Source organism: Camponotus vicinus, unplaced genomic scaffold (assembly GCF_025532165.1).
Source record: "Camponotus vicinus isolate PSW18456_S1 unplaced genomic scaffold, iyCamVici1.0 SCAF_2, whole genome shotgun sequence".
Classification (NCBI taxonomy): Eukaryota; Metazoa; Arthropoda; class Insecta; order Hymenoptera; family Formicidae; genus Camponotus; species Camponotus vicinus.
The window spans coordinates 9,582,501-9,605,170 of NW_028141956.1; the positions used below are offsets into that span (position 1 = coordinate 9,582,501).

At 32.6% G+C, this 22,670-nt stretch overlaps 2 protein-coding genes across 4 annotated transcripts in view; one reads left to right on the forward strand and one right to left on the reverse strand.

Annotated features, from left to right (window-relative positions):
• Nucleotides 1–22,670, reverse strand: part of LOC145967258 (BTB/POZ domain-containing protein KCTD3) — a 62,993-nt gene that overhangs the window by 9,042 nt on the left and 31,281 nt on the right. The window contains exon 1 of one of the 2 annotated variants that reach the window (XM_083091966.1): nt 5,441–5,830. The exons of the other annotated variant lie outside the window; for it this stretch is intronic. Coding sequence (XP_082948092.1) covers nt 5,441–5,499 — 59 coding nt within the window. The 5' untranslated portion in view covers nt 5,500–5,830. Of the gene's footprint in view, nt 1–5,440; nt 5,831–22,670 lie in introns of those variants that run through there. 2 annotated transcript variants of the gene reach the window in all.
• The window catches only part of LOC145967255 (uncharacterized), a 38,250-nt gene continuing 18,160 nt past the window's right edge, over nt 2,581–22,670 (forward strand). The window contains exons 1-3 of one of the 2 annotated variants that reach the window (XM_083091961.1): nt 2,581–3,092; nt 7,990–8,290; nt 11,530–11,621. In XM_083091961.1, coding sequence (XP_082948087.1) covers nt 3,046–3,092; nt 7,990–8,290; nt 11,530–11,621 — 440 coding nt within the window. In that variant the 5' untranslated portion in view covers nt 2,581–3,045. Of the gene's footprint in view, nt 3,093–7,989; nt 8,291–11,526; nt 11,622–22,670 lie in introns of both variants that reach the window. The other variant, XM_083091960.1, reaches the window with a different exon arrangement.

Consider the following 22,670-nt stretch of genomic DNA (forward strand, 5'->3'; position numbering starts at 1 on the left):
TTATTAAAGTGACGCTAAACTCAAACTAAAATTATCTCTTGCTGTACTGTGTGTTTCTATAAGTCCAAATTTTTGTTTATCGTTTGTACGTATCGTTTATAATTTTTTATTTTTATTTTTATTTTTAATATGAATCTTGTCCATAGAATTATTTTTCTAGATCGAAAAATCCGATTGAATGTGCAGATTACAAGAAAATAAACATTACAGAATAGCACGATCTCATTTAACATATTATATATTTTTGCATTCTTGCACTCTATATGTATATATATATATATATATATATATATATATTTTTTGAAAAGCGGTACGATTTCTTTTCTTCCTCAGCTGTTGAATGCAAATATATATATATATATATATATATATATATATATTTTTTTTTTTTTTTTTTTCAAAATTGACGTACAAAAATAACAAAATAAAAGTAATTATACTCAAATTTATATAATTTGTAATTTCGTTTCGCAAAATTCATTTATCCTATTATTAATCCAGATATTTCCACATACTTGCATAAGTTCCCATTCGACGCAAATTTACTATAATCCTCTTTTCGAATTGAATAATACCGACAAATGTATCGAACGCAGGAGTTTTAACAAGCGTTGAAAGGCTCGATGCACGGTAATTGCATCGACCGATCACCGACGCATGTATCTTCATTAGTGCACAGTCCGCCGATCTCACAATCGCCTGTAATTAATTTACGACCAACGCTTGTAACGAACCGGAGCGATGCTGTGGGCGAATCGGCTTACTGGATTGACAGAAACTTGCAGATCGTGATGATGCGATCGAAGGTGTCCCATCCAGGATCACCGCGAAATTTTACACCATATCTTCCGAAAATTTCTCTCAAATTATTGGCTATTATTACGTCCACGCAAACAATTCCTAAATTACATATAATTTTGTAATTGTTTCAGATTTAATTATATCATTATTTCATACGAGCAATAAGACTAATATTTTCTGATGGATTTTATAAAAAATATTATATATATTTATTAAATATTATATATATTAATAAATATTATATATATTTAATATTATATATATATATATTTTTTTTTTTACATAAAAAATATTATATATATATATATTATATATATTAAATGTTTTTTAAAACATGTAATAATATTATTAATGTCTCTCTACAATTAACGCATAATTAATCTTTATTTTATTTTATATAGATAAACAATACGATATAAAAAACTAGATTCTCGTTGCACTTGAAACAAATAATATTTCTTCATTTATTTTATAGCATCGTTTTTCCAAAATAGAAGAGAAGAAGAATATATATATAATATATACAATGAAAACTGTTAGAGACAAAGAGAATTATCACTTTGAAAATTAAAAATACATTTGAAATATTTCATTGTTGACAGGTGTTTGGCAAATTCTTTCTCTACATGATGGTTTTGATGGTCACGAACGAAGAGTAAGGATCAGCAGTAGCACTGAAGCGGACGCAGCGCGGACTCCACTTCATAGAGAATATGCTAGTCAATCCGTTAGTCCGAAAATATCATGCACAGGGGGATCAAAGGGGGTCTCGCCTCAAAGTCGTGGAGCACTTTTAAGATCGCATAAAAGACGGATGAAGCGCCTCAAGGGGACCCCGGGATGAAGGCCACGAGTTACGAGATACGCGGTGAGATGGAATACGCGGATAAGAGGGGAATGGGAGTTGCGAAATCCCTCCGAGTCTTAAAAGAACCTTTTTCACCGGTTGTACACGGGTTCTCTATTAAATACGAGATACGTTTCTTTCTTCAGAGCACAAACGCACTCTTCAGACATATCGCCTTCCGATTAATTCTCAGCCCTATAAGACCCGCGTTAAGTCACGTGCGCGCGCGGTCACCCACCCTCGTGCAACACGGTAACCCAGTAACTCCGTTAAACACTGAGACATGCCCTCGTCGTACGATACGGGGTAGCGTAATCAACGATACCGCAACCAGCGACGATTTGTCCTTGTCTATCTACCGAGAGTTTGTTCTATTAAATTACAGGGTGATCCGTAAATCGCGGTTTGTATCTTGTATAGTAGTGAAATTGAGAGCACGCTCTTGAGATAGCTTCTTTGAAGCGTACTTTATTTTTTGAATGTTTATCGGTATAAATAGATATGTCTTGCTAGGTCTTTGAAATGTTATACATTTTTTTAATTTTTAATTTTTTTAATTTTTAAATTGAATGCTTATTGTTAAGTCCTCACGTGCTTGGAGCGTAAGATTTGATCATGTCTTTTAAATTTTCCAATTCGTAGTTTCTCATATTTTTAGACATACTCGTAAATCAGAATTTTAGTGGAAGGTCTTAGAGTTCTTTAAGATCCTTTATTTTTAGACTCACGAAATTTTAAGCTCTCAAGTACATAGATTCTCAATCCTGACATACTTGAGCAAGCGTTTAAGTCTCTCAATTCTCTCACTCACAAATTTTCCGTCTCTTCGCCAAATAACAAGCTCAACATAGCAAACATTTCATTCAAAATCTCAATCGTGTTACCACCATCGGCCGATCTCTTATGAAACGTCTTGTACACATAATTCACCGGCAATTCGCGGTGCTCTCTTTTCCCTGGGTTGGTGTCGTCAGGGGGCAATAAGTCGGGTAACGTCCGGACGAAATGGCACGATAAGTTCGGTCGCAACACTCACTCACTAACTTGCTCGCTCACTCACTTTTGGTGGGGTAAACCACGAAGCGAGATGGTCTCGGGAGCGACTCGAGGGTATTTTCATCGTGGCAGTGCAACACGTGCAGTCGGTGCACCAATTCGCTTTGATTCCACACGTCTCGCGCTGTGGCCAAATCTGTGGCAGCAACGGCTGTGGGTTCAACTAAGAAGATGTGAGTCGCTTCAGGTGATTGTTTCCTGTTTGTGTATCCTATTGTCAATTTCCGATCGATTGTCGGCGAGGATCTTGGAGCTTGCTGCGAGCACCTCGTCGGTGAAGATCATCAGCAAGATGCAGGCAGTTGGATGACGCTACTCGTTGTTGTTTACGTGATGGCAATATGGCGAACATCAAGGTGGCCGTGCGCGTGAGACCGATATCTGCTAGGTAAGTACCATCTTCAATGAAACATTTTATTATTTTTTAAATATCTAAATTCTTTGTTGAATGATATATTCAAAGATTGCAACTGTTCAGGAAACAATATTCAAGATTTATTATCTAGAGATAATAAGTATCTCTGAAGATAATATATATGTATATACTGTCTAAAAAGGATAGTACAATTATCTATTGTTTTTATATAAATTGTAGTTTTACATTTTTATATTACGTTGTGCAAAAAGCAAATAAGATCGATAAGATCGTTAATAATTTGGAATAATTACGTGACTCTTAATAGAATATTAATTTTACGTAATTTGCCTGCTTGAAAATGTAGATAAATAAAATGTAGATATATAAAAATATCAAGAGAAAGTAACGGAGTATAATAATTATTAATGTGTTTTTCAATCAAGATATATTTTGGAGTGTGAGGTTACAAATAGTTTAGAAAAATTATTAAAGTTGGGTCTCTTCGAAAATTATATTATTTTTAAGTCAATCTATATCGTCGTTTTAGAAAAAAAATGCCTTATAAATAAATTAATTTCCTTTCTGTCTAGGTAAAATCTTAATGATTAATATTTTGACAATAATAATAATTATCATTCTTTTGCAAATATATTCTTGTATTTAAAAATAAATCTTAGTTCTTTATTCAACTTGGCAGTATCATTAAACTCATCAGACTGCACTTTTTGCACGAATTTCGAGATATAGCAATGTGGGTCAAGGTTTGCAATTTTCTTTGCAATATTTCGCTGTACTTGTGTCTAGCATAGATAAAATATTTTAAAAGATAACTTTTAAAAGAAGATTTTGCTATTATTTAATTTTTAAAAGACGATTTTGCTATTATTTTCAAATATTTTGAAATATTGTTGCTAATCATTACAGTAAATTATATTATAGCATAAAAATTATTAAAACATAAGAGCGATACAATTTTTTTCTAACAAGTTTCAGCAACAATAAAGATTTATGTTATTTACATTTCACGTTTGTTTCTTTTACGATTCAAATTTACTGTGTCTGAAGAATTACAAAAAAAAAACATGAAAGAAATCTTCTTTTTTAAATTGTACAGAAAGTAATTGAAAGAGTTTTGTATATAAGCTTTCATATAATTTTCTATTTTTATTATAATCTTAAAAATGAAAAATTTTGTCGAGTCTTGAATTATTGTATTTGAATTTTGTTTATTCCAAGTTTTCTGGATTTGCATGTCGAAACTTCTAAATTCCTTGCATTCTTCTCGTCCCGAAATTTTTGCACCTTCGAATTTTCAGTTTACGCACTTGTGCGTGGCCGCTCGATGCAAGGCACTTACGAACTCGTTTCTATACTTAGACTACTGGGGTAGCAGCAAAAAGACGACCGGGCGCGTCCGTTCGCAGGCGGTAAAGGCGACCGGAGCGGAATCACCGGAAGCGCAGACGAAAGCGATCGGGCGTCGAGAACTTGAGGACCTTCTTGGAAGCTTTCTGTCGCGTGTTATTGCGCGTTTATTCGCGTTACAAATCGTAATTAAAGCATGATTCATTGCGCCGGTGCGTCCAATCGCGCTGCATTAGCCGAATAATTTAGGAGTGCTTAATTGTGGAAACTCTTGCGATCTGCCCTCGACTGCTCGGTTAATTTTCGAATACTTTAGTAACGTATTTCGTCGTCGTATATATTTCTAGCAAGCTAATTAAATTATTTGTTGAGACAACATCAAAATGAGAAAAACACACGTATATTAAAGTTTAGTATATTTAAGAAAAATTATACTTTTAGATTTTTCAGACTTGTTTTTCTCTTTCTTTATATTATATAATTATGTGAATCGAGTGTAACCGAGTATTTAAGTTCACGAGCCGTGGATATTTAAAGATACAGAATGGGGTCTCGCGAAATTCGTTTACAGCAGGGAATTAATGACTTCGCGCGCCGAAGTCTATTATACGTATCTCCCTATGCAAGGAATGTTCAAATTTCGCTCGAGTTTTATTTGTTGAAATATGTAGCATCTCCTTCATACCATGCGTTGCTCAGTTAGATTTAACAGATCTCCAATTTCTTAGAAAAAAAATTTTTAGAAACCTCCTAAATCTTTCGTAGTTTTTTCTTTCTCTTAAATTTTTAAATTCTTAAATTCTTCGATTATAAAATTTTTAAATCCTTGAATATATAAATTTTTCTAGATATATTAAATCTATTTATATATAATTTTTATGTAATTTATATTAAAAAAAAAATCTCCCAAGTAAAATTAAAAACTCCTTTACAGCAAAAGAATGAGATCGATATATTTGGGATGATTCTCTTCAAATGAAAATATTATTATATATCTCGCAAATTACGCTTACCTTCCCCTTATACTAAATCCTTCAACCTCAATTTTCTTGCGAACGAGGTGACGCATCATTGCTGTCGACTGTCGCTTAATGATTCCAAGAGTGGGGTTCAGGACGAAAATACTCCCATTGACTTAGCGTGGGGTTGGGCCGCATAGGGACCATGGCTTTGCGACGGGCCGTAGGGCGACCTTTTTACGTTGACAGCTGGTGCATCTGTTCTGTTTATAGTCGCCTCCGTCTGACAGGTACGCGTATATCGTCTTAACGCGTCGGCATTGTTATTTTCGTGCTGTGGCGTCGAGAGAATCGAGGATGATACGCACGTCTTTTATATGCATCGACCAATATGGCACGCATTTAGGGGATGGTCAAGTTGTAAAGGTACTCTATAGTTCATAATTCCACCGAGTATAACGAGATGGTGATTTGTCCCTTTGAATAGAAAAAAAGAGTGTTAATATTAAATCTAACTTTAATATTAATATTAATTTTTTGTATTTATTAATGTATTTATTAATGTATCTATTAATTTATTAATATTAATATTTATTAATTTATTAATATTAACTTTTTAATGTAAAAAAGCGTGAGTTTTATAATGTTTTATATTTGCACTTTTCTCGAGAAAACATCTGACAGATTAATTTATAATCTTTCGATAATTGAATTTTTTTAATTTAAAAATTCTAAACCGTAAAACTCTTAACCGTAAAAACTCTTAACCGTAAAAACTCTTAACCGTAAAAAATCTTTTAAGACTACAAGATTGCAAATTCGAAATAGATACTTACAAGTCTAAGAACATAAGAATTTGAAAAATTTGCAATTTAAAAATCCATAGATTTATTAGTATGAGAGGAGAAAAAAAAGAAAGATTATTTTAATTGAGGTTTAATAAGAATATAAAATTTTTTACGTAAGCTTATTGTCAGACGGAGTTAACGACTCCGGAGAAGCAATCTGTTTTTAGCAAGCTCAAACGATTAAAGCACGAGGACAAATAAACAGAGCGGAGATGAATCACCGCGCTCCGCATCATAGTAATCATAGCTCCCATAAAATAAATTTAGTGTATATTTCCTAAAAAATCAAATTTATAATTAAAGTTATTTCGTTACTAATTGTACAAAATATTTTATAACTTATTTTGTATTATATTATCACAAAATTATGAGAATATAAAATATATATACGATTGCACAAATTTTTTTATTCAAATAAATTAGCGTTTTTGTTGGAATGTTTTTTTTCGGTAGTGTGACATATTAAGTAGAATTCGAATTTTTCTCGCAAACTTGAAACGCGACACGAAATCATATAGCGACGTTTCGATTAGGACGACGGCGAATCTATAGGGTTGAAAGAATCACGCAAGAGGCCGGGTTAAAGCTCTTCTCTATCCTCCATATATACGCCACATGAGGATAATCGCGACATTCTATCTGTCCCGACACGCAAACTGTAGTGTCGCACGACACCGACTGACCCAAAAACACGACTCGACCAGTAATTTGCGATGTAAGCCTCGAGGTTTTCCCTCGAAGAAAACTTGTTGCATGTCTTTGTAAACCAAAAGACACGTAGAGTGCTGAACCTTTGAATCTATGATCTATCCTTCAATCTCTGAGAATCTTTACATTTTTTGGATTTTTATTTTTGCTGTAACTTTTTTAGATTGTCAGATTCATGCTTCCTTGAATCGTTTGATATTAATTTTTTTTACGTCTTTTATATATACAGAGCTTATAGATTCCAAAAGTTATTTTAATACGATGATGTAATAGCTTCTTTTCAATATAAAAGACATTATAATTAATATAAAAAGATATTCTCTTTAATAAATCAAAATTTATTAAAGGGAATATATTTTTATAAAGAGATCAGTCGTGCAAAATGCTTTGAGGAAATCGGGCAAAGCCCTCTATAAAATAACATAGGGGGCGCATACCCCCGTGTGAACGCGACGTACGGTGCATGCACCGCCGCCGCTTTTCGATGAATCGATTCCGATCCATGAAGCATGAAAAAATGTGCTTGGCAAAAAAAAGCATGAATAAAAAAGAACGACGGGAGCGTAACACGTATATACGAGGCGAGAAAGGCGGAAAAATGGTAGCTTCGAAAATGTTAGCAAAGCTATTTGCAATGTTCCAACGTGTTCGTTGACCCCTTCGCAAATATTTGCGACGATACTAGCAATTATTTCTCATGTTTGATCGGTCCCGACCGAGATTGATTTACAAAATCCTTATGACCCAATAAATTTTTGTCATTTCAATGTGATTTCAACTATTTGAATACTTCTCATTTGCATTCTCTAGATTAAAATTGAAAAATGCCAACGCTCTTTTAGACTTTACTAGATTGTTGGAATTTCTAGACTCTTAAATTTCGAGATATACATTATGTTATTCTCCTATTCTTTGACTTTAAATTTCCTTGGATATTTTTATTTGGACTTTAAATTTCTTTGGATTTTTATGGTTTTAGAATTAGATTTCAAAATTCTAACATATTAACACATTAATATACATTAATATATTTTTTTATTTACGCAGGGAATTAAATTTGACGGGATCCGAAGTGGTGATCCGCGCGGAGCCGAATGAGATTTCCTTGACGAATTTGAAGGTGTCGTCGAGTAAGGCCGGCGACAGCCGCGAGAGGACCCGGAGATATGCTTTCGATTACTGTTTCGATTCGTCGAATCCCGCAGCAAAGAATCACGCCACCCAAGCGACGATCTACGAGACACTCGGTCAGTCCATCCTGGACGTCATGTTCTCCGGGTACAACTATTGCTTGGTAGCTTATGGGCAGAGTGCGTCGGGTAAAACCTACACCATGATGGGCACAAAGGTACCACACACTTCTTTTATTATAATTTTCAGCTGACTTATTCGAACGCAGATTAATCATTGGAAATTCATAAATGATCCACCTCGCGATATTTAATTTCCACATTTTAGTTTTAATTTATAGGCACAATGTAAAATGCAATTAAAGCTTTTATGCAATGTGTTAATTTAATTTTAAACACTTTTATTAATTTCAAATTTTAAACGTGCTTAATTATAAATTTACCTCATGTGGATTCTCGATAATCGGACGTATGAATAATTGAGTGTTTAGCTTATTTTGACTTTATAATACGGCACATCGCGTATATATGCATCAAATAATGAGTTATAAGTGTATTACGAGTTATTATGAAGTATTATTTGCATATTTTGTCGATATACTAATAATATTAACCTTTGTTTCGACGCCATCTCTATAAATAAATAACAGATTTAAAAAATTGATTTTATTCATTTTATCCAATCCGGAAAATATATATGCTTGTAGTCTTATTATTAGAACAGGAGAGACTACTCGATCCCCTTCCTTATCGTACTGAGAAGGTTTGTCTGTTATAAAAAATGCGAATGACCGGTTTCACAAAAAGATCCCTCTGAGAATGTTTTATTAAAGTTTCATCCGATAGAGTAGAGAAACGGTCTATGCGTGAAAAATTGCATTTGCGATTTCGAGCACGCTCTCGTCCATTAAAACGCGTTTCGCATTTTATATCTATTTTATCAACGTTATTTTCGTGCGCGGCAGCTTTGCGGAAATTCTTTTACCATCTGAATAAACCGGTGATGATGTGTTTACGGGTCAACGTACAATGTGCAAATTGTTTCGATTTATCTCGTAATAAATCTGATTGGCATTTTATTTTCATTTTTACGGGACATAATAGACTCCTTCCACGCATCGCCGGTGTCCCGTTTCGTTTGATACACAGTATTATTTTCAAAAGCGAAGCGCACACGCGCGAGTCGAATTATTTTGATTTACCCCACGTTTTATTAATACATTGCGGAACGTTATTCTACTTTTTTTTTATTTTTTTATTTTTCACGCACAATGCGGAGCAATCTATTTGCTTTTATTTCGGCCGGATGGCATTCTGTTGTCATCAGGGCCGACGTACTCGCAATATCCGCGAAAATATCCATGCAAAATGTATACACGCTACGATCTAAAAAAGTTTTCACTCGAATCTGACGGGCCGATGCGTTAATTAATTTCATCGAAAAATGTGTGTGTTATCAAACTTTATCAATTTTTTTCACGCACGCATTTGCTTGGATAATTAATTAATCGTCTAGTATCTAGAAAAATATCGTGTTCTTTTCCATAATTGACAGTTTTTTTCATATACATGTGTACATTACAACCCGTAAATCTGCGAAACAGCATCAAGACGTTTTCAATAAGATCGCATTTGGCATGCTAAAAAAATCAGTAATAAAATAGATAAAATATAGAAAGATGAAATATATGATAAACTTTATTGTAAATATCTCCGGTAAATTTTGTTACATCCAACAACAGATTCGCCACAAGCTACATCGATGAATATTTAAAACGTTTCATAAATTTTAATTATTTTGATTAAATTGATGACTTTCTACATATACATTCAAATTTTTATGTAGTTTATCGTAGATTTAACACAGGAAAATATTTCAGTAAAACGCGGTTTTTTTAATAGGAAATACAATTTTTTCCGATTTTTTTCAATTTATTATAATCAAGTTTGTGCGATTGTATACATTTTATTGCGAGCATTGGATCAACGTGTTAATAAGAATTATATTATTATTATTGTTTATGTATAATATTTAAAATTTTATTAGGTTTATTATTTTATTTAATGAATTATGATAAATTTATTTTGGTATCATTTTTTCTCATATTTTCTTGATAATTACTATAGTTTTATATAGCGTTTTTTTATTATTTAATAAGAAAAAAATAAAATTTATTTTAAAATTTTCATTTTAAATATCTTAGATTCTTCTTCATTTTAATTTTAAGAACAAAAAATATTAATTCTTAAAAAAAAATTTATATTTTTTAGCGCGTTTTGTACGCGTTATAACTTAACGTAAAATAACTTGGATATCAATCACTTTTTCATATCTTGGATGCAATCAAGCTCACTCCATTAGCTCATACAATACACAATTGCTGCATTAATTCACTTAAAACCTCTCTCGCCTTATTATTGTATCGGCAAACGAAAATCGACGAGGTGAATTTTCCGGGAAATATTTAGCTTTCATCAGCTCTAGCACTCTCGTAACACATCCCCGCGAAACTATATATTTTGCATTTTGCATAAACTGGTCGATGCATATTTAAAGTTTGAACAGCATCAACCTGATTATTGGTTGTCCTTCTCCTCCTTCTCTCTCATACCTCACTCCCGAAATTATCATATTGTATCACTGAGTCTAATTAACGAATGAGAGAGAAAGAGAGGCAGAGGGAGAAAAAGAGAGGAAAGGAGGAATTCTCGTTGTAGAAGCAAATCAATGTTCCATTTTTCGTCCCGAAAATTTTAAATAGTAAATTGAATCTGTTTTTGTGGAATAGCGCTTAATTAAATTGCCTGTTGGCATCCGTATTGACGTATTCGCGTGAAATCAGCGGCCGTATCTGAATGGATGCGAAGAGATGCAACGTTTTAAAAGCGCAGCCTGTATTGTGGTCGTACAACACGTTCATTTATAGGGTTTCAATTATTAAAAAAAACCTCTCTCTTTTATTCTCCTTCTCTCTCTTTCTTTCTTTCTCTCTCTCTCTCTGTCTTTCTCTCGCAAATGTTGATTAATAATGCATTACATTGGAAATGGATATGACTCCTGTTAAGGCACTACTTATTGTTTCCAATTCAAATAGGTTTTATCAATTGAATCCTTGTTCTGTTCAGAGAACAAAAACTTTCTTTTTTTGTATTGATTTTTTCTCATATTTTATTCAATTGCTTTATATTTTGTAGAAATGTCACTCAGATAATTTACTTAATCTAGAATTGATAATTCTAACAATAAATAAATCTTGTAAAAGCAATGAAAAGTTTTCTCTCTTTTACGTTTTATTATAGCTTTTTTTATTATTCTCTCTCTTTCTCTTTCTCTTACATAATATCCTTATATAAGGAGTAAAATTACAATGAACTAAAGAGTATTTCAAATCTGCGACCAAATGTTTTTTCATAGTAATTCTTTAATTAGATTAAATTTTGTTTTTTTTTTCAGGAGGATCCAGGACTCATTCCACGATTGTGCGAAGGAATTTTTTCAAAAATCGGACAGGAAAATGGCTATGACAGGATTTATCGCGTGACTGTGAGGTAAGTGTATTATTCGACAAAAACTTTTTCAATTATCCGTGAAATATATAAACACACATGCAAAGTTTGTAACATAAATTCGCGACTTCAAAGCTAAATGTCCTCGTTTTGTGTCAAAAAGCGACATCGCGTCGTGATTTAATTTCCCTAACAGCACATGATATCATTCGAATATTCTATACTCATATTGTAAATATACGTTATAGATGTAATATACTGAGAATAATCTCATAACATCTCTTGTTGTATATTATTTTTCATATATTCTCAGAATATACTTTGCATATCTCGTATTAGTATATTCTTTCTCATATATTTTCAGGATATTCTATAATATTGCATATGTTTCCTCATTTTGCCGCTACGCACGCCACTAAACTCGTACTTAATTTTCGATGAAATGGATATAAAGGACTGGTGCTAACTTGAGTTCCAAAGTTTCTTCTTTTTTCTTTTTAGTCAGTTTAATTTATAATAAACTGACTTAATTTAAAATTCTTTATTTGTTTAGTAGTTTAGTTCTGGATTCCTTATTGGGATTCAGAATACTAAAAAGATTATTTAAAATTAAAATGAGAAATAGTGTGTCCGTTTACTGCATTTATTAAAAGTATTTCTATCACATATATGAATTATATTACAAGATATTCTCAGTATTTACTATTAATCAAAATAGGCGGACATTAGGGCATTCTTAATATATACTTAGTATATCATAGTATGTATCTCGAATGTTCTGAGAATATATGCATTATACTTTTGCGATATTCTTCGAACATTCTCAGTATCTACATGTGCTGTTAGGGTTGATAAATTCTATTCTATATTATTCTAACAACATCATAAAAAACTAAAATAATATCCCTCTATTATTTCAATATAATTATTAAAAATTAAATATATACAACGTTGAAATATCATTATATTTTTCGTTATTATCAGAAATTGTAATAATTCTGGATAATCTAATATCTAAGGCTAACATAATAAGAATGTCGACGAAAATTGCAAGTTTCTCTTCGATACCATCAACAGGGAACTTTCCGATCACTTAAAATGCTCAAAGTATCTCGATACTTTGTACTAAGTACATACTCAGGAAGATACTTGTGAACCGCATAATACGTGCCTTTCCCTTTACCACCAAAAGTTCGTCGTACTTCGCTGCAACCTCGATGAAATCTGCATTCTTTTATTTTCCGTATTGTTGGCCACTGCGGTGGCTTCGGATTTTCGAATATATTAATTCTGTCTGAACACGATCAACTTTTTTTCATAAACTTTTTCATATTTTTTCCAACATAATAGAAATTGTGTATAATATCTGCACTTTTCTTATGCAAAAAATTCAGTAAATATATAAAATACTGTAATAAGACTATATCTTCGATGAAAAATATTTAAAAGGATCAATTCTTCACGCATTAAGTAATTATTTTAACCTGATATTAATATTTTGATTAATATCAAATAAATGTGATATATGAGAAATAAATTTGTTTAGATTTTTTTACTAAAAATATAATTTTGTATAACTTTTCACACATTGATAGTTAATGAAAAATGATATAAATTTTTAATATATAAATATATAAATAAATATATAAATGTATGATAAGATATATAATATAATTGTCAATTACACAAAAAGTTTTAAAAGTTATAAATAAACGTTGTAATGTATATCTGTTGTCGATCCTAGATTAATATTTATGCCAGGCACGATATATTGTCATTGTTCTCTCTCATATACCGCGTCTTGGAAAATTTAATCATGCTGCGAGTCGAACAGATAGCCTTCGCCGATAACCTGTCCGCGTCTTGATAACTGTGGGAAAATCAGCACCCTCTCTCATGGTACCCTTTGCTCGCAAACACCGCGTGAATACACACGTACGTGAAATGTGGATACAGGATGATCGAAAAGTCACGAAACTCAAACGTATACGTGGCATGGTCTGCAGTGATATTTATAGAACTATGTGTGTAAACAACACAAAATTGTTATTAATATCAAAAATCTTTTGTCGGATGTCAAACTAAATGTGATTTAGTTATCTCGTTTTTTACCAACATTGCGCCATGTTAAAATTAAAAAAAGATATATAGACACAGTCGAATAGCGAAATTATTAATAATTCTATTTTGTATGAGGTATATTTTATAAAAAAAATCATAAATATGTAATACACCATCTCTCCCATGAAAAGTTGGTGAAATTAAAATATATTGTTACGTGTGTTGAATTGTGACAACTATGATAATGGAATATTTGATATTATACGTACCATAATAACGCGTGAAAATATTAAAGTTGCTGCGAATCAAAATCAAATCGCCTTCTCCGATCACTCTATATGTCGGTAAAAATCGACGCTTTCGGTCAAGGCCCGCCAATCAAGGCGCGCCTTTGAACCTTCATCATCGATAACTTTAAGTTCCTTTCGTGTCGACGATCATTGCGTCGTGTCTAATCGCCATCGCGAATTTGTAAGGTTAATTCGCATTACAATACGAATTGCCGGCGAGAGTCTTTCTCTTCCTCTCCCCGCAAGTATAATAATGACAAATTGATACTGCATCGAAAATCGCTGCGGGATTGCAAAAGTCGTTTCGCGTGTTCGCCTTCGGCGTCCGGATTTACTATTTATTCCGCTTTAATCGCTTTCACACACATCGTATACCGAAATAGCTCGCGCACTCGCAGGAACAAATCGCTCGGCGATAATTGCCAATCGACAAAAATCCGCCGAGACACACTGCGTACCGTTCGTGACGCGAATAAATGGATAGTTCGACTTCGTGTATTTTTGGCAGTCGTTAAACGCGAAGCTAGATGAAAACGAGGATTAGTTTGAAAAAAAGCTGTAAAAACTGCGCTGGCATAAATTCAATTTTTCAATAATTGATTGCGCGTTGCGAGCGAAGAGACAAGCTAATTGCGATTTGATTGTGATAAGTGGCTGTCAATACTTTCGAATCCTCTAAATGTGCGTGTTCGCCAAAATCGGCGATCTGAATGTTATAAAATTTTTGAAGTCCAAAAGCTTTAATATTTTTTATTCAAGCTTTTAGAGAAAAGCTTAAAATTTGAGGGGATTCGACAACCTTAAATGTCATAAACAGCATAATATCTGAAAAAATAGTGCTTTAAATCCCTACATTTTTGACGTGATTTTAAGATGTCAAGATGATAAAAGTCTATGATAAGACAAAAAATCTGACAATTCAACGTTCAACTTTCTTGAGGATTCAAGAGAGTTTAGAAAAGAAAATACTATGAATAAGGTGAAGGGTTGCGACGGGTGATGGTGGAAGGGAGAGACGATAGACGTAGAGTCGAGTTTGCGAGTCGCGAGGCTTGCAAGCACGGTCTGTTGGCCTGGATGTGTCTTGCAAGCTCAGTGCCCCGTGACTCGCAATCCCAGACGGACGCAATCTCGTTGCAGTTGGGTAAGACTAAGAATGTACTCAAATGTGCACCGTCGAATTTCCGTTTCCTGTATGTCTCGCGCATTTTCGCCGAAAGATGCAGCAAGTTTAGTTTCCTGAACTTTCCCAACTTGCCGACACATTAGTTTTTAGTCACACTAGATCCTTGGATTCTGTGGTCCTTACATCTCTGGAGCCATTGAATTGGAAATTCCCAAATTTCGAGTTGGATCTATAGAATTCTAGAATTTTTTGAAACTAAAAGTTCAGATAAATATGTCTGAATATTCTTGAATTATTCTTAATCTAATATGTAATTTAATTAATATTTTTAAATATTTAAATTTATATTTTATAATTTCTAGAATATCATTTAGGTTTTAAATTTTAGACTTTTCGAGAATTTCAGGATTTTTTGGCTCCGTAGATTTGAAAACACTTAGCTTCTTAAATTTCATTTTCTGATTCTTTGAACCAATATATATTTGAAAATTCTCAAATATATATTTATATCCTTTTTGAATTGATAGATATTGCTTTGATAGATATTTACCTTTGCCTTCTAGGTTTGATACATTTTTCTTAAATCGATTACACTTCGATTATTGAGCTTCTTTCTTTTTTTTTCGTACGATCCTTGCGGAATGAGATGAAGATAGCCCGCGAGATTCGTTTGCATGTTAATATTTTTCTCTATTAAATCTCTATTAAAAATATGTATAAAATTATTTCTATTGTCACTTGTGTTTCATGTGAAACAGAAAATTTTTACCATATTGCACAAAAGAAAAATAAATAACCTTATAAAAAGAAGCATAAATATTTTATAATGATAATCTTCTTGTTATTATTTCATGAAGTTTATGTGCCAGTCATCAAGTACATGCGTGGAAATAAATTACATATTATCGCTGTATTATGATATTTTTCGAGAAATCACATAAAAAATAAATAATTTTATTTTATCATCGTTATTGCACGCGTATAATTTCGCAGATAAATTCGTGTCGCGTTCGCTGTTACATCATTTAATATTTCTCTCTCTTTGTTTCGACAATTAAGCGAAGCATTTTATGCTGCGCGCAAACGATCAGTTTGAGGGATAAAGTATAAAAGATAAACGCGTTCGATAATTAAAATAATCGGAAAAAATATTCGATATTCAATCTCGTTCTTATTTCTGGATTTATACTCTTGTTAGATTTATACTCTCTAAAATAGTGTATAATAAATCCTATAATAAAATAAATCTTGTGTATATATACGATAAATAAATAAATAGATATTATATATATAGAAAAAAATATATAGAAGATATATAAAATACAGTAAAATACAGTACTATATTTTAAGGGTAGCATATAAATCGATGATATAGAGAGAAAATCCGTGAGAAATTTTATTTCGCTAAAAGAAAAATACATATCAATCATCGTGAGATGTCGATTATACATCAGAAATTGATATTTTGGTTTAACACGAGAAAACGAAACTAGTCTTACGTCTCGTTTTGAGGCCGATTCCATCGGCCCGTCAGCGACCGGACGTAAAATCGTTAAGTGGGTCGAGCAAGAAAGTTCATTCGAACCATTTCTACTTGCTGCCGTCGACTGTGTTTAGGGGTAAATTAAATTTAACGAGAATGCTACAAAATAGATTCAGAAACTTTAACGTTCGCGTTTTCCATTGGATGAAAAATAACAAAAGAGGAATGTTATTTCTTAAAATAAAAGAAATGTCAAATTCACAAATTTGTATCATCGCATTATAAAAATGTGGGTTCTAAGTGCAGGATTTATTAAAACTTAAATAAACAAATATCGCACTTTATATATCATACATATTATATATAAATTATACAGGGTGTCAGGGCAATCTCTTTTCAAAAAGGCTCTTGTAGCTTACCTCGAGAGCTTTTCAAAACACTATAATAAAGTATTTTTTCATCGAGTACTTTTCGAATTATTAGGCTTGAAATAATCTCTTAATTTTACATAAACCATAAAATATCTAGTAAAATATTCATTTTTCGATTATCTTACCTTAATATTTTTATGTACAAAATAATAAGAGAAATCAATTGGTAAAAAAGAATAAGAAATAAGAAAAAATATGTAATTTGCAATTAACAATTACATATTTTTTTTTCGGAATTATTTTTTTTTCCCAATTATGTTCTTTACACCAATTGATTCCTCTCATTATTTTATACATAAAAGTATTAAGATAAGGTAATCGAAAAATGAATATTTTAATAGATATTTTATGGTTTATGTAAAAATTAAGAAATTATTTCAAGCCTCATAACTCGAAAAGTACTCGATGAAAAAATACTTTATTAGTGTCTTGAGAAGCTCTCGAGGTAAGCTACAAGAGCCTTTTTTGGAGAGAGATTGCCCTGACACCCTGTATATAAAGTGCAATATTTATTTATAATATATATATAAATATTTGTCTACAAATAGTTTGGTGGATGCGCTTGCATTATTTTTCGCGATATTCTCGCATGGCGATGGATCAAAATTACCGGGTCCGATATTTCATCGGAATTAATCGTCGCGATAATGGACTGTTCGACGCGTTGTGTGTAAAGTACGCGGCGTCTCCCGTAATTGCGATCGATATATCGGCAGGTCGCGGTGCTTGTGAAAAATCGGGGACGCGGCGGGCTTCCGACTTGAAAAAGAGCCGGAAGTCATTGTGAAATATCACATCCGCTGTCGCGGATTAAATGTGTGTTCACGTTCCTACAGCCACGCAGTACTACTCGGCAATCGATTCTGACGTGGATTCATCATTGAAACGCGCATCTATAATCGATGGACGCATTAACCCACTCGAGTCAGCTGCCCAATGTACCCGTCAAGCGTGATTGATTGGTATAAAGCTTCATCCGTAATCATCAAACAATACAGCCCAAGTGAAACGTATCGCGAGTGTAGTTGACGGATGAGAAATAATGTTGTAACGATCTCTCTTTCTCTCTCTTTTTCTTTTTTTCTCGTTCTCTTTCTCTTTATCTGTCTGCACATACGGGTATTAACGGGTTTTACACTGCATCTGATGAAATCTGTGAATGGCAATAATTATACTATATTTTATGCGATAAATATTAGCTCTCTCTTTTTCATTCTCTCTATCTCTCTGCATGCATGGATGTTAACGCTTTTATACTGCATTTGAAGATGATATCTGCGAATGACAATAATTATATATATATATATATATACTATATTATAGAATTAAATTAAATTTTTCTATATTATATTTGATAAGTTATTAGCATAACTAGTATAAAAAAGAATATTCTATTATAAAGAATATTACAACTTTTACTTATACGATTTGCTCTTAACTAAAAAAAAATTGTTTTGATATTTTTATATAATAATAATGATGAGTTTTCTCGATTTAATTTCTAGTAACAATATTTAAAAATGAGCCAAACAATAAAGATAAGTTTGGAATATTATATACTACATATTTGCTCTTCTCTTTAAGTATAGCTTTAATTGTTAGGCAACTAAGAAAATTTATTTTTCGACAAGAAAAAGCCGCACCAAATTTTCTAATATAATTAATTTCGTATCCCTTTATTATTTTCCATATCGATGCCAAACTTTCTTGCGATGCCAATTATATCTTTCTTCAAGAACAAATAAATACGTATGAATTCAATGTTTCATTTTTAAATCCGCCGAGAAAAGATTTGTCTGTCGGGCCTCTTTGGAACGAACAAAAATGTATTTGAGAGAAAGAATTCTGCCACGTTATTTCGCCATATCGGCGAAAGGATACGATTCGGCTTTGCCTGTATCATTGGATATTAGCGGCGATGGCGCGATATCACGGCGGTATGATCTCGTGAATCCAAACGGTAAAACGCGATAGCATTTTGCATACACGCACACACACATATACACAATCGGATACAAATATCTACGTACACATAAAACAGATACTAGTTCGCGACTTGACGATGCGCAGAAGGTGTTGCACGCAACACGTATAAATAAGCTGCCATCCTGAAGATGAACAGACGAGCTTATAGATGTGCATCTTTTGCGAAAGGAATGTTCCAATGCGATGATCTCGATGTGTGCGACGATGCTATATATGCAAAATGCTATATATGAAATAAATTCAAGTATCTGAAAGTGATGAAAGTAATCTTTGCTTTGTATCCAATATTAGAGCATTTAGATTAAAATTCAAACATATTTTAGAAATCGAATTGTTAGAATCTTGAAAAAACTCTTTGATGTTTTCTTTAAAATGTTGTAACTTAATTCAAATCATATTATAAAATTTTTATTCTTCAAAATTTTCGTACCTGTGATCGTAGATCTGTTCGTAGAAAACTTTTGCGTGTTTGATACCTAAAACTTCGTGTTTAATTACAGTATCGTATTTTGACTGAGCAGCTGTCTTCTCTTTTGAAATACTAGATTTACGGTTCCTCGGATCTTTGAATATTTGCTTTGCTATCAGGATTCTGTGCTCGAAAATTGTATAAACTGAATCACATATACAACTTCCGCAGAAATATAGAAATATTATTGAATGGTATCTATATTCGTAACATTTGGCTCACATTATTGGTCGTAAATCTTCATAATTTATATCTGCGAATTTTTATCAAGAGAGACTCTACTTCAGATATTGAATCTTCTTATAATATTTTCAACGAGTTCCATTTTTGAATTGGAAAAAAAATTATTTTAATATCGAATCCTCGCGATCTCGCGTATGAGGAGACCAAGCGATACGTCTCGTGAAAACGACGAGCTCGAAGCTGCTGTGAAATCACACGACGCTGAATATTGGCCTACACCAAAGGTCGTGGGATCTTCCATTGATAGACGAGACCATCGAATTTCACGGCTCCTGTCGACACGTGGGCGATCGTCGGATCATGGATTTGCGCTGTCGTCTATGCCAAAATCGGAGACGACGCGTCTGATGGCGAAGACTCTCGATAAATAAAATTCAGTCGTGCAATCCGAAAGCGCTGAATCCATCACGAACTTTATTCTTGTCACGCTTTTCTCTGTGAAAAAGAAAAATTGAGCTGAATAACTTGAAGAATTAAAAAGAAGAAAGAAACGAAGCCAACTAAGAGGATGGGAAAGATAATGAATGAAAAAGTAAGAAGATTGTGAAAAGAAATTGATAATAATAAGAGAAAGGAAAAAAAGAAAATTGTTGTTATATTACTTAGAATATTAATTGGTAATATTTTTGCATGCCCATGCAGTATCTTCATTATTCTTTTTTAATGGTTTTAATCTTTTTTATTCTTTTATTACGATCTTTATGAAAGTTATTCATATGAAAAAAATTTCATAAATAAAAGAGAGATAATATAATGCATAGATAATGACATGAAAGAGATCATCGATGCGCATATTTTACACAACTTGTATAATTTTATCGACACATTACTAATTGACAGGCTTTTATTTTGAGCGGGGGATGGATAAGGAGAATAGAATCATGGAATTAAGACGTAGAGCGTTGCAAAGACCGATGTTCAAAGTGGAAAATAACAAAAATGGCAGCTAATGGATTTAGCGACCGAGGGATTTCTTCATTGGGGTAAAAGTCAAAGGGGTTACGAAGGGGATGTAACGAAAGAGAGGGTGAAAGAAAAGAGCGAAGAAGGCTCGAGCGAATTTTATTCATTGTGAGCACTACATCGATAACCAACGGTTGGCACAATGAAATCGGAAAATCTATAAATATTGAAGTTGCTTATTGATTGCCGATATAAATTTTTGCATTTTTTATACAGAGCTTTTGTGGCTTTCACGAAGAAATTGAAATTCACTGTAATAAAAATATTAATAACTTACAAGTCCCTTTTATATTGACAAGAAAGAAACAGCTGAATCATTTTACGATTTATAGAAAGAGAGAAAAAAATATTGTGTATTTTTTAGAGTATCCATTCATCTTTTCTAGTTTTGGTTAAAAATTATGAAGTAAAATTTATTAATCAAATCACATATTCCATAATGATCTAAAAGAGGAACTGAATAAAGCTGTAAGATCGCATACAAGCTTGACCTTGCTGAGTATGAAATGAATTTATATACATTTATCAACGGCCGCAACTCGCTCGAGGAACTAATTAACTACTTTTACGGTTTTTCCAAGCGATGATCAGGCCATTTCATCTACGAGAGCACGTTCCATACATTCGTACTTTCATTATTATGTGCCGAATACATATGCACATAAACATAACAACAATCATGATATATACATATATATAGATAAATGTATACAGAGACAAACGAGATAGTCCCACGAGGAAAGGGAGGAGAGGAAAAGGCAATTTGACACACACGTTTCGTTGTGTAATTAATTATACCTATTAGCGAATATCGTGGCTGTCAATAAACGCCGACTGGAAGTGTGCAGGTATAATTAAATTTACGAGGCAACAACAATATTCTACGGCCGACACATGTCTAAACGTCGATACGTTATAACACACTTGTTTCGTTCGGAAATTGTCACGCGGCCTGTCATCGATTTCGGGAGATCGCGCGCGTCCTCTTTTTGACATTTCGTCTCGCGATAGATTCGAAAGACTTGCATTTTCTGTTTCAGTTTTGTTCAATAAATTCTCGTTCTCGCTAAAAATCTATTTTATTATACTCTTCTCGTCGTATTTTATCTTCTCATCCTCTATTTTTAGATTTGACATCGCATATTTTTCCCTCCTACGTGCAGAAAAAACGTTGCAAAATATATAATTCGATTTAATGGCGATTTGAGAGGCGAAGAATGTTGTTTGAGAACAAATTGATTATTCAGCAAGACAAGCATTGAATCGGCCTGTTTATTTTTAGCAGAATTGTTCGGAACGGAGCATATAATTTTGGATCGATCCGACACACAATCAATGTCTAACTAAGTAAAAATTAATAATAGTAAGAATTTCTCTATTCATTCTCTTCTATTCCGTTTGTAATACAAATGGCAAGGAGCAATATGGGATTTCTAACTCTTTATTTTAATAATGAAGTCTCCGTTTTTAAAATAAAAAATATAAATCTCTATTCGCGTATAAAATATCCGAAAAAAATTAATTAATAAAAGATATATTTCTCGATCGCTCTTTCTTCCTCTCTTTCTCTGTCTCTTTCATTCTGCTGATGGATATGAACGTTATATTCTGCTTTATTTCCATAATGCGACGACGAACTCGCGTTGGTAATATTCATTATTTAAAAGGATGATAATGTATTCGTTTCACATGACTGGCGTAAAATACAACTAAATAGAAAATGTTATGCTCTTTTGCGGATCACAGATAATATTCTACATCGCTAAATTTTCGAATATTTAATTTATACTTATGAATATATGTGAGGAGAGACTGTTTTAAAATTTTCAGCTGAAAGCTCTTAATTAATGTACGTTATTTATAACATACGTTATTTATAATATTTTGTCCTGTATCAGTTTAATAGGCTCGCATTAGATATACATGTAGCATGCCGACATATCTCGCGAAACGTGATAGACGCTACAGCGGATTCTTTATCCGAATAACAGACTTTTTCGGATATAATTTGGATATTCGAATATAATTCTTATATAATA